Source organism: Chamaea fasciata, unplaced genomic scaffold (genome assembly GCF_029207755.1).
Source record: "Chamaea fasciata isolate MVZ Bird 193981 ecotype frontalis unplaced genomic scaffold, bChaFas1.0.hap1 SCAF_8, whole genome shotgun sequence".
In the NCBI taxonomy this organism is placed as follows: Eukaryota; Metazoa; Chordata; class Aves; order Passeriformes; family Sylviidae; genus Chamaea; species Chamaea fasciata.
The window spans coordinates 38,739,877-38,754,477 of record NW_027094093.1 but is presented as its reverse complement, the minus strand read 5'-3'; the positions used below and the strand labels follow the sequence as shown (position 1 = coordinate 38,754,477).

General features: G+C 52.4%; 1 protein-coding gene across 3 annotated transcripts in view; it reads left to right on the top strand.

The window, feature by feature from the left end:
- ACVR1 (activin A receptor type 1) overlaps positions 1-9,384 on the top strand; it is a 45,642-nt gene extending 36,258 nt beyond the window's left edge. For all 3 annotated transcript variants that reach the window (XM_066190502.1, XM_066190501.1, XM_066190500.1), the window contains exons 8-10: positions 2,849-3,046; positions 6,980-7,110; positions 8,116-9,384. In XM_066190502.1, the coding sequence (XP_066046599.1) occupies positions 2,849-3,046; positions 6,980-7,110; positions 8,116-8,250 (464 nt within the window). In that variant the 3' untranslated portion in view covers positions 8,251-9,384. The remainder of the gene's footprint in view (positions 1-2,848; positions 3,047-6,979; positions 7,111-8,115) is intronic.
- The last annotated feature ends 5,217 nt before the right edge of the window (positions 9,385-14,601 follow it).

The following is a 14,601-nucleotide window of genomic DNA, read 5'->3' as shown; positions in this document are numbered from 1 at the left end:
CAGCTGCAGTCGTGCAGAGCGCTCTGCAGTGGCTTCCCTGCGACCGGCTGCTCTGGGATTGAAGCGCACAGCAGTGTGGCTTCTCCACACCCTGCAGGGATGTCTGACAGTAACTTTTGTTTTCTTTTCTCTGAAGACAAGGGAGAAAAGAGTGGTAGAGCAGTATTGGGGCACTATTACCTAAGCAAAAAGCGTATCAGGAGATGGGAATTTTTAAAATAACAATTCTACTGCATGGTTTCTGTCACTTGTGCCTGAGAGATTTGAGATAGAGACACAGAAAACATGGAAGCCACATACTTGGGCCTCTGGAAAATTGCTGTGGGAATAGTAACAAATGGAGCAGCAAATTGAAAATACAAAGCATCAGAAACTGGCTTTTAAATAAATGTGTAGTTCCCTCTGAGGAGGGGCAGCACATCCTGGCATTGATTGACATGGCACTGGTTCAGTGAAATCTATTACACTATTTATCTAGAGGTATCAGATGTTTGAGAGATTTTTCCAGGAGAGCACAGCAGTAAACACTTCTTGATTAGTTTTTATGGTGCTAAAATGTTACTTTTTTTAAATGTGTGCTCCTCAGACACGTATCTGTCACATTTTTCCTGTGTTCCCCCTCTGTAAGGGAACTTCACCAAAGGATTTGTTGCTTCTGGCATGCATTCGTGCCCTTTCTTCTGTGAGGCTCTGTCTTGTTTTCCACCCTCTGGTCTCCTCCTCTCAGGGCGTGGGGCTGGGAGCTGCTCTGGCCCACGGCACCGCGGCACCAGGAGCTGCAGCACCAGCACTGGCCAGCTCAGATGTGCTCTGGCTAAGCAGAAGCTGGGTGACAAAGTCCGGGAATGGATGTCATTCCTGCTCGTTCTGTCAGTCTGGGGAGAAGTCGTGCCTTTGTCCTTCCAAAGCAGAGCACGTGCCTGATGCTGGGTCTGATTGAGCAACTCTCGCTGCGGGTGGACAGCACGTAGGGCTGTGCCAAGGCGGCAGATCCTGCAGTGTGCTGAAAGGGTCTTGTCAAACCACGGCGTTCCTTTTCAGGAGCTGGTGTCTTAAAGCAGGAGCTGCTCTGCCATGTGCTCAGTGCCCCTCAGTTCCTTGTGCTTTGAGAGCCCCCGGAGTGGAGCAGGCTCTCCCTGAGAGCTGGGATGCCTCTGTGATGGGAACCGGGTTACCACACTCTGTCCCCTGACCCCATTGCCCCAGCCCCTTGGTCTGTGGTGTGTGGGATGCTGACTTGTCTCCCTCAGCTGTAAACCTTGACCTGTCGCCCTCTGCAATCTGTTTTGCTCAGTTTGGATGAAGTTTTATGGGTTTTAGTGAAGTGTTCTCCGGGGTCCTAACATTTACAGAGTTGGCCAGGAGATGTGGTTTCTAACCTTTGTTTGCTGTTGAAGCTTTTCTAAAAGAAAAACTGTAAGCTGTACGCACTGTATAATATAATCCAATATGAATTTCAAATAGTACATAAAAGTATACGAGTGTGTGTCAGTATTTGATAGAAGTACTTGGACTTGGGAGCAGACATCTCATCAGTCTGGGGTCGTGAGATGGTACATCGGGTGTCCCTAAAAAGGGTGGGGACGAACATTTCAGCAGTGCTTGTTGTGATAGGCCAAGGGGAGGTGGTTTGAAACTGGAAGAGGGTCAATTTACATTAAATATAAGAAGTGTTTTACAGTGAGGGAGGTGAGGCCCTGGCACAGGTGCCCAGAGCAGCTGCGACTGCCCCTGGATCCCTGGAAGTGTCCCAGGCCAAGTTGGACACTGGGCCTTGGAGCTCCCTGGGCTAGTGGCAGGCGTCCCTGCCGTGGCAGGGTGGGACTGGATGAACTTTAAGACCCCTTCCAACCCAAAGTGTTCTGTGATCTTTCTAGAGGTGCCATAAGCATATTCTTATCAGCTTGAAGTGTCTTGGAGTGCACTTGAATTGTAGAAAAGTGTTTTCCAAATTTTTGTTACGTTAAAGAACAGACTGTTCTTTGGAAGGCAAAGCAAATGAATGATCTGGTGAGAGGTTGGTTTTTGTGGGACTGAGGTAAAAAGCCTTTTAAGGTTCACCTAAAATAAACTGCTGTTAAATGCAAATAGTGGATGTCATTCTTAGATTTGCTGAGGAAATTAGGGAGAGTTTGGTCGCCCGCTCTGTGGCTGGGCTCTGCCGTGCACCCACTGCTGCTCAATTTGCAGTGCTCTCTGTTTACCGTGGCCAGATGAGTGCTCTGTGTGTTTCCAAATTTACAGTCATTTAGTCCCTCACGTAATGTTCTCTGCTTAAATGTTTAGTAATTAGCAGAAACCAGGTAGAGTGGTTTTGTCTGACTCATTTTAGATCTGCTTGAGGATGTTTATTTTTCAGGCTGCTGCAAATACGGTGTTTTTTGTTTTGCAGCTTTATTTTTTTAACTTGTGTGTATCCTTGGCGCAGTGTTTTTCTCCTCCCTTCCCCACAGTTCGGGTGTATCCACCTACCCAAAAGGTCTATAAATAAATTTGAATGCCGTGTAAAATTGTTTTCTCCTGAGCAGCAGCTGTTTGGCCTCTGCACATCCGTGCCCGGAGTGCTGGGGACATCCAGTGGCTGCAGAACACTTCATGACAGTGTTTTGCAAGAGTGCCATAAAACGCTTGATGATAATCCCTCAGGAGATAATGGGCCTGTCTGCGGCCTCAGGGGCTGGTTTTGCTGGCCAGCTTGGAGCTGACCCCGTTGGTCCTTGGACAGCTGGGCCCTGGGCTCCTTCTCTTTCTGGAACCGTCTGACGGGATCGCTGCTCCTGGGGCCTTGAAGTGTGTGCTGCTACAGTTGAAGGGCACTTAACAGTGACTTGTTTTTTGTGTCCTCCAGGCCTTGCAGTTATGCATTCCCAAAGCACAAACCAGCTGGACGTGGGGAACAACCCCCGCGTGGGCACCAAGCGCTACATGGCCCCCGAGGTGCTGGACGAGAGCATCCAGGCAGACTGCTTCGACTCCTACAAGCGTGTGGACATCTGGGCCTTTGGCCTGGTGCTCTGGGAGGTGGCCAGGCGCATGGTCAGCAACGGTGAGTGCTGGGGGCTCCTTCCCCTGCCTCGGGGACAGCTGAGCACCTGCTGATTCACGGCAGGGCACCTGCCACCAGTGTGCACAGGAGCGCGCAAACCGCGTGCAAACCGCGCGCAAACCACACACAAACCACACACAAACCAGTGGTTTGATTCCAGAGACGCCGAGGAAGCTCTTGGTGTGTTGGGTGCACACTGAGTACCCCAGTGGCTGAATCCTGTTGCCATTTCAGTTAAGGCAGAGAAGAGAGTCCCCTGCTCATTCTAATCCATACCAAATGGCTAAGTTAAAATTTTAGATCACAAAGTCTCTGTTCTTCCTTACGTCATTGAACCACAGTGAGTATTTGTAGGTGTCTGTTTCTCGTGACAAACCCTAAAGGACAGAAGGAAAACATATAGGAAGTTCAGAAAATATCAGAATTCAGGACTGCTTTTCTTTACTGAGTTGGGATGCAGCACTGGCCCGTGCACAGGTGCAGTTCTGGTGCTGGGCACAGATACTGCTGCAGCAATGGGCTTTACCTGAGCTGCTCTGGAATGAGCAAGGGTGCACGGTGCTGGCAGCTTCACCAGGTTGGTGTGGAGCTCATGGCACTGCAGACCTACCTGCTTGTAGGTGCATGCTCTGGGAATTTCATTCTGACTGAGCTCAGTGCCACCGTGGAGAAACTGAAGGTGATGCAGGTCTGTCTCTGCATTGGTCACGTCAGGACAGCCTGAAGTTTCAGGTGCTGGTGGTACTAATTGCACAGAATCAGTTGTACTGTGCTCCTGGCTGTTGCTGTCAGTAATTCTATGCCCTTGCACTGGTTGGGATGGAGTAAACATCTTCCCTCACTGTGCATTGAGCTGTGTGGGAATCATTGCTAGTCAGGTGGTCACTCTGATAAGCCTGTTTGCTTTGCAGTGAGACTTTGGCATGGGGAGTGAGGCTGCAGGAGCAGGGGTGTGGTGGTGTCTGGGGGGGCAGAGGCTCTCATCAGCTCTCCGTGCTCTCCTGGGCTCGTGGACAGCCTTCCAGTGACTAGGCCTGGTTCAGTGCTTCAGCTCACACACACCTGGAACTTGTTACGACTGCTAAGACTGGTAGTTCTTAGTCTTTGTTTATTTATTCTCTTTCAATTTTTTTTATTTTTTGAAAACATACCCAGTGATCCTCCAGGTGACACAGTGGTTGTTGGTATTTTCTCGTTTAGTAGAGGAGGAAAACGTGATCGGAAGCTCCTTTGGCACAAACAAGTGTGTTGTCTGTGTGCTGCAGTAGGAGCCAGCCAGCGTTTTCTCAGTACTCGGGATGTGATGTCAGCCCCCAAAGCCGTGTTTGCCTCCCTTCAAATACAGCAGTGCTGTTCCCTGCCGAGTCCCCTGCTCCTGGAATGTGCTCCCTTGGTTTGGTGCTTGCCTGCTGCCTGGCACTCACAGCTCAGATCCTTGGCAATTGTCAGGGTTGTTCCCAGGGCTCTGCTCTTGTTCCACAACGACAGTAACGCCAGAAGCTCAAAGGTGGTTCCTGCTCCAAGGAGCCCTGGCGTGTGGTTGTCATTCCTGTGTTCCAAAGCTGCTGCCATGCTTTGTGTTGGGTGGGGCAGTGAAGATTTGTGCTTGCACAGGACAAGCTGGACCTAAAGTCAGCTGAGGGCCATGGAGCTGCCCCCAGGGCTGGAGCACCTCTGCTCTGGAGCCAGGCTGGGAGAGCTGGGAATGTTCCTCCGGAGAGGAGAAGCTCCAAGGGAAGCTCAGAGCCCCTTCCAGTGCCTAAAGGGGGCTCCAGGAGAACTGGGGAGGGACTGGGGACAAGGGTTGGGGGGACAGGACACGGGGAATGGCTTCCCACTGCCAGAGGCCAGGGCTGGATGGGAGATTGAGAAGGAATTCCTGGCTGGGCTGGAATTCCCAGAGCATCTGTGGCTGCCCCTGGATCCCTGGCAGTGCCCAAGGCCAGGCTGGACACTGGGGCTGGGAGCAGCCTGGGGCAGTGGGAGGTGTCTGTGCCCGTGGCAGAGGATGGAATGGGATGGGCTTTAAGACAGAAGTCACCTGCAGGCCGTGCAGGAAGCACGGGCTGTGCTGCAGGACCTGGGTGTCCCCGGGCAGTGGGCGAGGGCAGCGTGTCACGGGTCAGTGCCACGCTGTGGGACAGAGGGTGAGTGGCTCCTGGCACCACTGAGGGCTGCTGCAGAGCTGGGGGCTCCCACGGGGCTGGGCAGCAGCTCAGAGCGCTCTGCAGGCACCACTGGAGTAAAGGCCAGCCCCGCTTCCTTTGTCTTCAGAACTGCGTGTCTTCTGTGCAGTTCTGTGCCCTCTGCTTGGGAAAGAGCACATGACAATAGTGAATTAGAGCCAGACACTCTCTGCAGTGATAAAGTTCATCTGTAATGTGCTCGTGGCCCTGGGAGTGTGTTCAGAGCTGTGTGACACAGCTGGGTTTGGGTGTTTGTCTCCTGCAAAGCCCTGGCTTTACCTGCAGGACAGGCGTGGCAGCAGGGGCACAGAGGGGTTGTGTTCCTGAGGACTCACAGCCAACTGGCATCTGGGCTGAGGCAGGAGAAGGGTGAAGACAGGAATCCAGCCCAGCGGGGGATGTTTGGTAAATGCAGTTGGGAATTGCTCTGAGCACAGGGCGGGTGATGCTGCTTTACACAGCACATGTTATTTGTCCTGTGTCCATGCTGGAATAGCACCAGGCAAACTGCAGGCTGCCCAGTGCTCCTGGTGGGAGCTTGCTTGGGTCCCAGGTCTCCAAATCACCCTTCTGCTCTCCAAGGCACTTGGATTTCCTGAAGACTGATTCCCTTTTTGACTAATCATGGCAGACAGGGGTTTACAGATTTTTGTGGTGTATGCACAGGAGTATCTATGGGACTTTCATCTCCAGTAGAACAGGAAAACTAAAATTCAACTGCTGTAGGAAGGATTGAGAACCTCTCTTCAGCTTCAGGGTGTCCAAAGCAGCAGAGATTCTCCTGGGCTTTGTGTCTGGCTGTGGGACAGCAGATTTCAGTGTGTGGGTCCCAGCTGTCAGCAGCAGCCATTGATGTTCCTGCTGGGCACAGGGGGCCTCATTAGCCGTGGCGTTTCCACACCGCTGACCCAGATGCCTTGTCTTTGAACACCAGTTTGTAAATTGGCTTCCTGAGAGCGTTGTGCTCCCTGGAGATGGTTTGTGAGGCTGATGCAGTGAGGAGGCAGAGCTGCAGGTGTGTCCTGGGGAGCAGCAGAGGGGCTCCAGCCTGCAGTGCCCTGTCAGTGGGCTGGGAGCACACACACGCTCACTCTGGTTCCCGTGCCAAACCCCAGGGCAGTTTGTTTTGGCCACCTTGTTGGTCTCAAGACCGGGCTGGATGGGGCTTGGAGCAACCTGGGACAGTGGAAAGTGTCCCTGCCATTGCAGGGGTGGGATGAGATGGGCTGTAAGGTCCCTCCCAAGCCAGACCAGCCTGTGGCTTTATGAAGATGCCTTGTGCTCCTGAGGGCTCTCGGTGTTTGGCTTTGTGACGGCATGTGGTGCCACTTACACTGGGCATTTTCCTGTTTTCATAACAAGGAATGAAATGTTTTGAAGCACAAGCTTGAGGGTCTGTGGATGCTGACACACTTCTTGGACTCTTTGAGGAACTACAAAAGCACCTAAGTGTGTGCTGGGCCTGTTAGAAACCCCAGTGCAGACCTCACATTTTTGCATTTGCTGGTAGAAGTGAGTATAGCTCATACTTTGTGGACTTGCAACGTAAGCTAATCAATTAACATTTTGAGTAGAAAAAGCTGTTCTGGGGCAGGGAGTGCTGTTCTGTTGTTCAGAGGCTGCGTGATTCTATAGGGTCGACTTGTAAAGGATTTTTGTGCCTCTTAGACAGGTGGGCTGTGTGTTCCCTGCAGAAGTGCTGTTCACTCACGCAGTCACTGAGTATTGTCTGTTTGTGTCTCACCAGGTATCGTGGAAGACTACAAGCCGCCCTTTTATGACTTGGTTCCCAACGATCCCAGTTTTGAGGACATGAGGAAGGTGGTCTGTGTGGATCAGCAGAGGCCCAACATTCCCAACAGATGGTTCTCAGACCCGGTCAGTGTGGTGCTGGTGTTGCTCTGGCACACGTGGGCGTTTTTTCCGTTGTCACTGGCTGGGGGGATGATCTGGACGGGCCCTGTCGGCAGTGTCACCTGGGCAGGGGTTGGGATGTGCCGGCCTGGCTGGGGAGCCCTCAGCAAACTGACCACTGCCAGGTCCTGAGCCTGTCACAGATCAGCCTTTAGGAACACCAGGTAGCAAAAGCTTACAGCTGCTTTTCCTGGTGGTTGTTCTCCCTCTGTGGGAAGTGAAGGGGAGAGAAGGCAGTCCAGGGCTTTCTGTGGCTTACAGCACACACAGCAGAGCGCTGGCCTCTCCTGCCTGCAAGACAGGGGCTGTTGTTCTCTTTGAAAGACTGCTGCTCAGGTTTCTTTTCCTTTATCAGTATCAGTCTGGCCTCTCCAGGCTGCCCAGCTGTTTTGTCCTTACCCCTGGAGCTGTGGAAGTCAGTTTGAAATCTGTAGGGCTGGGCAGGGCAGAGGGCCCATCTCTGAGGTTTGGGTGTGGAGCTGTGCCCTGTGCTGGGAGCCCAGCCAGTTAAATCTTGCTGGGCATGAGGAAATCACAGGCAGAACTTCTGTACCTTCCCAGCTGCCCTCATGGGTCTGCAGGAGTTGGTTTCATTGAAGAGAAATTCTGTGCAGCGTTTGCTTAATTACAAAAAAAAACCCCACACTCCATTGTTTAATTAGAAAAAAACCCCACACTCCACTGTTTAATTAGAAAAAAACCCACACTCCGTTGTTTAAAGCTACACTACTAGCTGGTCACTCCAGTCAGCTCATGGGCCACTTGTGCTCTTGGTTTAATCAAGTTACCAGACTTCAGGAGCTTTTCAAACCTGAAAGCTCTGTAATTGATAAATAGTGAGAAACTCTGAAAATGGAGTGTTCATTAGGCAGTAAAACCCCTCTGTGTGAGGGCTCGGCCCCAGGCAGTGCTCCCCTGGCTTGTCATTTGTGCCTGACCATGTGTCGTGCGGTTTGTGCTCTTTCCCAGACGCTGACGTCCCTTGCCAAGCTGATGAAGGAGTGCTGGTACCAGAACCCCTCGGCCAGACTGACAGCCCTGCGCATCAAAAAGACTTTGACCAAAATTGACAATTCCTTAGACAAACTGAAAGCTGACTGTTGACCCTCTCTCTCCCGGTGGCGCTGTCCCGGCAGGAAGGCACTTGGCTGGCCCCGAGGGCTCTGGCCAGGCAGTTCGTGCCCCGGGGGCTGCTCGGGGTCCTGGGGAGCAGCGGGGGGACCCCGGGCTGTCCCACCACACCTGGGCGAGCGCTGAGCACTCAGCTGCCTGTGCTGTGGCTGAGCTAGTGGCCTGAAGGAAGACAGAGAAATCCTAAGACAAGATCAGGGCATTAAACAATGGCTTTGAACAGCTTTTTTTTTTTTTCTGTTTTTCTTTTTTTTCCCCCCTTTTCTTTTCTTTTTTTTTTTTTTTTATTTTTTTTTTTAAATATTTTATTTTAATTCTCCGAATCACTCCCAGGGTGAACACATGGAAGTGGTAAATTTTAATCAGCAATATTGCCTGTGCTTCTCTTCTTTATTGCACTAGGAATTCTTTGCATTCCTTACTTGCACTGTCACTGTTAATTTTAACGACATGACTTGCCAAAAATATGATTGGCTGTATCCTGCATTGATCTATGCCTGAGTAATAGGAAAAGAATTCGGTGAACTGAAAATGTAACTGTCAGACTTTAGCTGCATTTTACATGTGTACTGATGTTTACAATAATGCTGAACATTAGGAATTTCTTGTTTATCCAAAACTTGCAAATTATTTATTACTAGTGCACTTGCCAGTTTTTTAAACTGTAAAATAAGTGCATAAAGTTAAAGCTTATTTTTATGTGGCCTCTTTCATGATTTCTTACACAGACATTTTTGTAACACAATATAACCTGAAACATGAATTGTTTTCTGTATTATCATGTTACAACTCGATAGTCACATTTTAAGTGCTTCACATTTGTAGGTGTGTGGTCTGTACCATATTTTAAGTTGGAATATGGAACGTATATATAGCCATTTCCCACAGGACCTTGCGTCTGGCATCTTACTGAGCTGGGAAAGGAAAGCAATGGAGGAGTTAACTAGAATATTAGGTCATGAATGCTGTGGGGAAAATGCATTTTATTTCTTCTAAGCTATATAATATGCATTTAAACTCTGCCAGAAAAATAACTATTTTGTTTTAATCTACTTTTTCTATTTAGTAGTTATTTGTATAAATTAAATAGAATGTTTTCGAGTCAAACGTCGGAGTGTTTTAGTTGTGTTACGGCTGTCAGGGATCAGCTGCTCCTGCACCTCCGAGGTGCAGCAGGAGGTGCTGGGCTCGCCGTGTCCCTGTCCCCCAGCCCTCCCTGCTCCAGGGTCCCCAGGCCACGGGGATCCTGTGCCCTGTCCTCTCCATGCACTCCTCTCCTTCCTTACACCACGTGGAGGAGCCCAGGAGTGGCAGTGCCCTCTCATCCTTGGAGAAGAGCTCCTTTATTCATCGGGGTTCCCCTGGAGATCCAAGGCCCTGGGCAGTGGTCAGCCTCTCCACTCTTCCTCTCTGGGGTAAAACACTTCTCTGGGGTTTCCCTCAGCCCTTCCAGTGTGCCTGTTCTGCTCTGCTGGCCCTGTACCTTTCCCTGTCCTGTTCCCAGGGGAATGCCTGATCCCACGCTGCTGGTGGAGCAGCAGGAGCCCCGTGTGTGGGGTGGGCGCTGCCTGGGGCTGGCAGACAGCGGGGTGAGGAGTCTGCAGAGCAGCCTGAGCTGGCTCCACCTGCCAGCTCGCTAATTATATGTGATGAGAGAAAACTGGGAAAAGCGGATTTGATGAGTTTTTCTCTTCGTTTGTCGCAGGAATTCCAGTGCCTGGATGTGCTGTGGTTTCCTTTGGATGCGAGCTGCATGCTGGGCTGGCTGGGGCACGGCTGCAGCCCGGGAGGGAGGGATGGCAGGGGCTCGGGCTGCAGCTGCTGCAGGGGGACGTCGCTGGTGACAAGTGCAGCTGCCGGGTGAGGAGCTGCACTGCTGGGAGGTGACAGTGAGCACACAGTCCCCCGTGCCTGCAGTGACACCTGGAACAGGCAGCAGGAATTGAACCAGGTGGGAAGCAAGGCAGGCTCTTGGGGAGGGGCTGGGGGTGAGCCAGCAGGGGTGGCTGGGCAGGCTGGGGTGACAGGAGGTGGCACTGCGGACAGGGAGAGGGGACAGAGGCAGTGCTGGCAGTTCAGTGTGAGCGTGGGGTGCATGGTCAGGGTTTTGGCTGGAGTTTTCACCTCTCCAGTGTTTTCTGGTGCCAGGGCTTGGAGGAGAGAGACAGCCTGTTGTGCTGAGGGTCTGGCTGTGCTGGTGGAAGCTGGGCTGTGTCCCTCAAACACTGCCACACTGAGCCAGCCCCTCACTGGGCTTTAGGAAGATGGTCCTGTGAAATACCTGCTCCAGCTCCTCTTTGCACTGTAGCATCCTCTGCACTGTGCTGTGTCCTAGAAGAGCACTGACTGCAGGCTGGGCGCAGCTCTGGGTACTCCACGCTGGTCCCTTTGCATTGGGATTTTCTGACCCCAGCGCTGGGTACTGGCAGTCAGCTGCGCCGGGGCTGCTTGGGATGCTGCAGGAAATGGGGCCTGCACCAAGAACACCAGTTCTCTTTCCACCCTGCTGTCAGGGAGTTGGGCAGAGCCACAGGGTCCCCCCTGAGCCCCTTTCCAGCTCCCTCAGCCTCCCCTGGAGCTCCAGCTCCATTCCCTTCTCTGAACACGCAGGGGATAACCAACTAAAGGATAAACCCACAAGCCGTAAGGACACCCCAGTAATACTCTCTGTCCTGTGTTAGGTAAAGAAGATTATCCAGAAAAGCCCCTGGCAGAGTAGCAGAGTCTGTCAGTGCTGGGAGTCCTGGGCACTCCTGGGTGTGCTGGCAAGGTCACAGTCACTGCTGCTGCTCCAAGGACTGCCTTCTGCAGAGCAAAGGGTTTATTTTCAACATAGTTCACTTTCACCCTCTGTTACTGAAGTACTTTTGGTCCAGGCGTGGACTGAACTATTGGAAACGTTAGCTACTGTGTGTGTTGGAATTGGATCGCTGTTTGGCAAATGTGAATCGAGAAAGAGGGAAGTAATCACTGGGAGTTATTTGTTAGCAAGTTCTGATCCTTTGACTTGGGAGAAGTCATTCACCACTGTGCTGTCCTGGTGTACAATTGCTGCTGAGGACAGCCAGGGCCTGGGCTGCCTCTTGGGAGCTGGAGTGTGGCAGAGAAAGGGAAACTCAGTGACAGCCAGGGAAGTATTACCCGTGCTCTGTGATTTAACCTCGTTTCCACGTGTCTGGACAGTCACAGGAGAACGTTTGTTGCTGCTTCTCCCTGCAGGTGTCAGGGCTGGGGCGTAGGGGAGGTTCCCAGAGAAGGGAGCACCCTGGCCTCCCACGCTGTTTTTGCAGCGTGCTCATTAATCTGTGTTCCTCTAGTACCTCCACAAAAATCCAGTCTTCTAAAGAGATTTGGAATTCTTATATATAATCTGCTGCAGTGAGGGCGTCGCTGCGTTCATTACTATGGCGATGGCACAGGCAGTTCCCTCCTGCAGCTGAATTATTCATGTGTCTGGCGGGTTTGCACTGCACCAGCCGGGACAGAGCTGCTCCAGCCGTGCCTCGCCGGGGATCAGAGCTTCTGAGAGGGGGCCCTGCGTGGAAAAACAGCTCCAGCGAGCAGCAGTGCCTGCGGGACTCAGCTGTCCTGGTGGTGGGGACAATCCCCAGCAGTCACCGGAGGAAGACTGCATGGAAGCAGAAGGGTGTTTCAGATTTTGAGGGGTGCAGGAAATGCAGATTTTTGTTTGAATGTCTCTGTCAGCCGGAGAGGCTGTGGCTGCTCCGTCCCTGGCAGTGTCCAAGGCCAGGTTCAATGGGACTTGGAGCAGCCTGGGACAGTGGGAGGTGTCCCTGCCATGGCAGGGGTGGGATGGGCCTTCCAACCCAAACCATCCTGTGGTTCCACGGTTCTAGCTGCAGAAGGCTTTTGTTTGTGACTGGTAAGGAAACATCCAGGGTGTCCCGGGGTTGGACAGCTGCTGGGAGAGCCTGAGGCCGGGCACTCCAGTTGGTGCTGCTGTAGGGAAAACGCTGAAGGCTTCCTCCCCCTCAGCTGGAACTTCCCTTGTGGGCCTCCTGAGCTGGAATTACCCATCAAAAATCCATGTGAAGCCTTCCAGAATTTTATTTACCTGGGTTAAACTGTTTCTATAGGGACAGTTCTCTTCCCTGTGAGGCAGAATGTCTGCTGTACAAAATGCTCAGCCTTGGCACAGTGGTTGGCACTGGAGAAGGGAAGCAAAGACATTCCAGGTGCTGTTCCATTTATAGAGAGAGAATCTCAAACACAGAACACATTTTAGAGATAAGGTTTGTGTGGGAGAAGTGTTTTATCCGGTGTTGAGCTACTGAGGTGCTGTGACAGGTGCTCTCACCTGGGAACAGCACCTTGGCTGTACATCCCCTGTCAGAAGGACAATCCCACAGCTTTCCGTGCCTGGCTGTACATCCCCTGTCAGAAGGACAATCCCACAGCTTTCAGTGCCTGGCTGTACATCCCCTGTCAGAAGGACAATCCCACAGCTTTCAGTGCCTGGCTGTACATCCCCTGTCAGAAGGACAATCCCACAGCTTTCAGTGCCCGGCTGTACGTTCCCTGTCAGAAGGACAATCCCACAGCTTTCCGTGCCTGGCTGTACATCCCCTGTCAGAAGGACAATCCCACAGCTTTCAGTGCCTGGCTGTACGTTCCCTGTCAGAAGGACAATCCCACAGCTTTCAGTGCCCGGCTGCACGTTCCCTGTCAGAAGGACAATCCCACAGCTTTCAGTGCCTGGCTGTACACCCCCTGTCAGAAGGACAATCCCACAGCTTTCAGTGCCTGGCTGTACATCCCCTGTCAGAAGGACAATCCCACAGCTTTCAGTGCCCGGCTGTACATCCCCTGTCAGAAGGACAATCCCACAGCTTTCCGTGCCTGTCCCAGGGAGCTGTGGCAGGACAGAGCCGGGGGCTGCCAGGGAGGGCTGGTGCTGCTGGGCAGGGGTCACATCCAGCTGGCCAAAGGCGCTGCGGGGCCAGAGCCTGGCACCTGCTCCGTGGCTGCAGCTTCTCTCTGGGTGTGGCCTTGTCCTGCAGCCCCTGATCCCGTGTGCTGGAGCTGTGGGAGTGATCTTCCAGGGCTTTGGGACCCCTGATCCCTGGCTCGCCCTGTTCTGTTCCTGCTCGGATCTCTGGGGCCACTGGCCTCGGGATGGTGGTCTGTGGGACAGCACACCAAAGTGTCTGCCCGCCCTCACACCTGGGGGACGTCAGTTGCTGGTTTTTTAAAACATCACAGCCCAGTGTCCCCCTTGGAGCCACAGTGGCTGCCCTGTGGCACCCTGTGTGACACCCAGCTCTGTGTCACACCCAGAGTCCAGCCCCGGGGCTCCCGTCCCCTCCTCGGGACTCTGCACTCCCAGGTCTGAACCTCTGAGGTGGATTTTAAAAATCATCTAACATCAGCAATCAATAATTTGTCTCCAGCTGCAGCCCCTGCCCAAACACTGACCACGTTCCCCAGTGCTGTGACTGTCCCCTTCTACTGTCACAAAACTGCCCTGAACTCCTAAAATCAACAGCATTTGGACACTGGCATCAGTGTCAGCAAGTCCAGGTCTTGGTCTCTCTGCTAAAATCTTTTCCTCTCAAAAAATGAAAAGCTGATGCTGTGTTCAGCTTCAGCACCTGGATTTTTCTTCTTCCCGTGGGTATCATGGAGAGGTTTTTTTAAAAGGTTTTTTTGGTGGCTTTCACAGCATGGAAAAGGCCACGCATGCCTTCCCCTCATCCCTGTGTATTGTTCTTCTGTTCAAGCTCAGAGATAAGCCGTGTGTCAACTGTGAAAAACTGTGCCAGGGGGAAATCATACCTACAAGGCCAGGGATTTTTTTGGTTAAAGGCATTAAAACTTGCAGTCATCTTCTTCTTTGGATCTTAAAAGATGATGACACCCTTAGTGTGCTGCCAGCTGGAGTCAGTGACTTTGCATCTCCCCAATCTCCTCCCCCACGGGTCTCTGCAGCAGTTTTCTCTTATTTTCACCACCCAAAAATCCCTTTCCCCGGTTTCATAAATATTTCAGGTTCACGGCACGGATCTCTTTTCATCCTTGGAATGTTCTGGGGAACCTGGAGCCTTAAGATGGTCTCCCAGCGTGGTGCCTGCAGCTGTGCTGGTCTGGCTGTGTCCGGTGTGCAGGGCTGGCAGCGCAGGGAGCTGTGGGAGCCCTGGGGCTCTGCTCCCTGCCCTGGCCCCAGCACTGACCTCAGCCTGGGATCAGGGCCGTGGCCAGGGCTCACGCGGGTGTGTCCAGCTGCCCTGAGAACACCTGGGGCAGAGTCACTCTGTCCGCTCTCTGGTGATGGGCCTCTGTGGGAATTTTAAACACGTGGCAGCC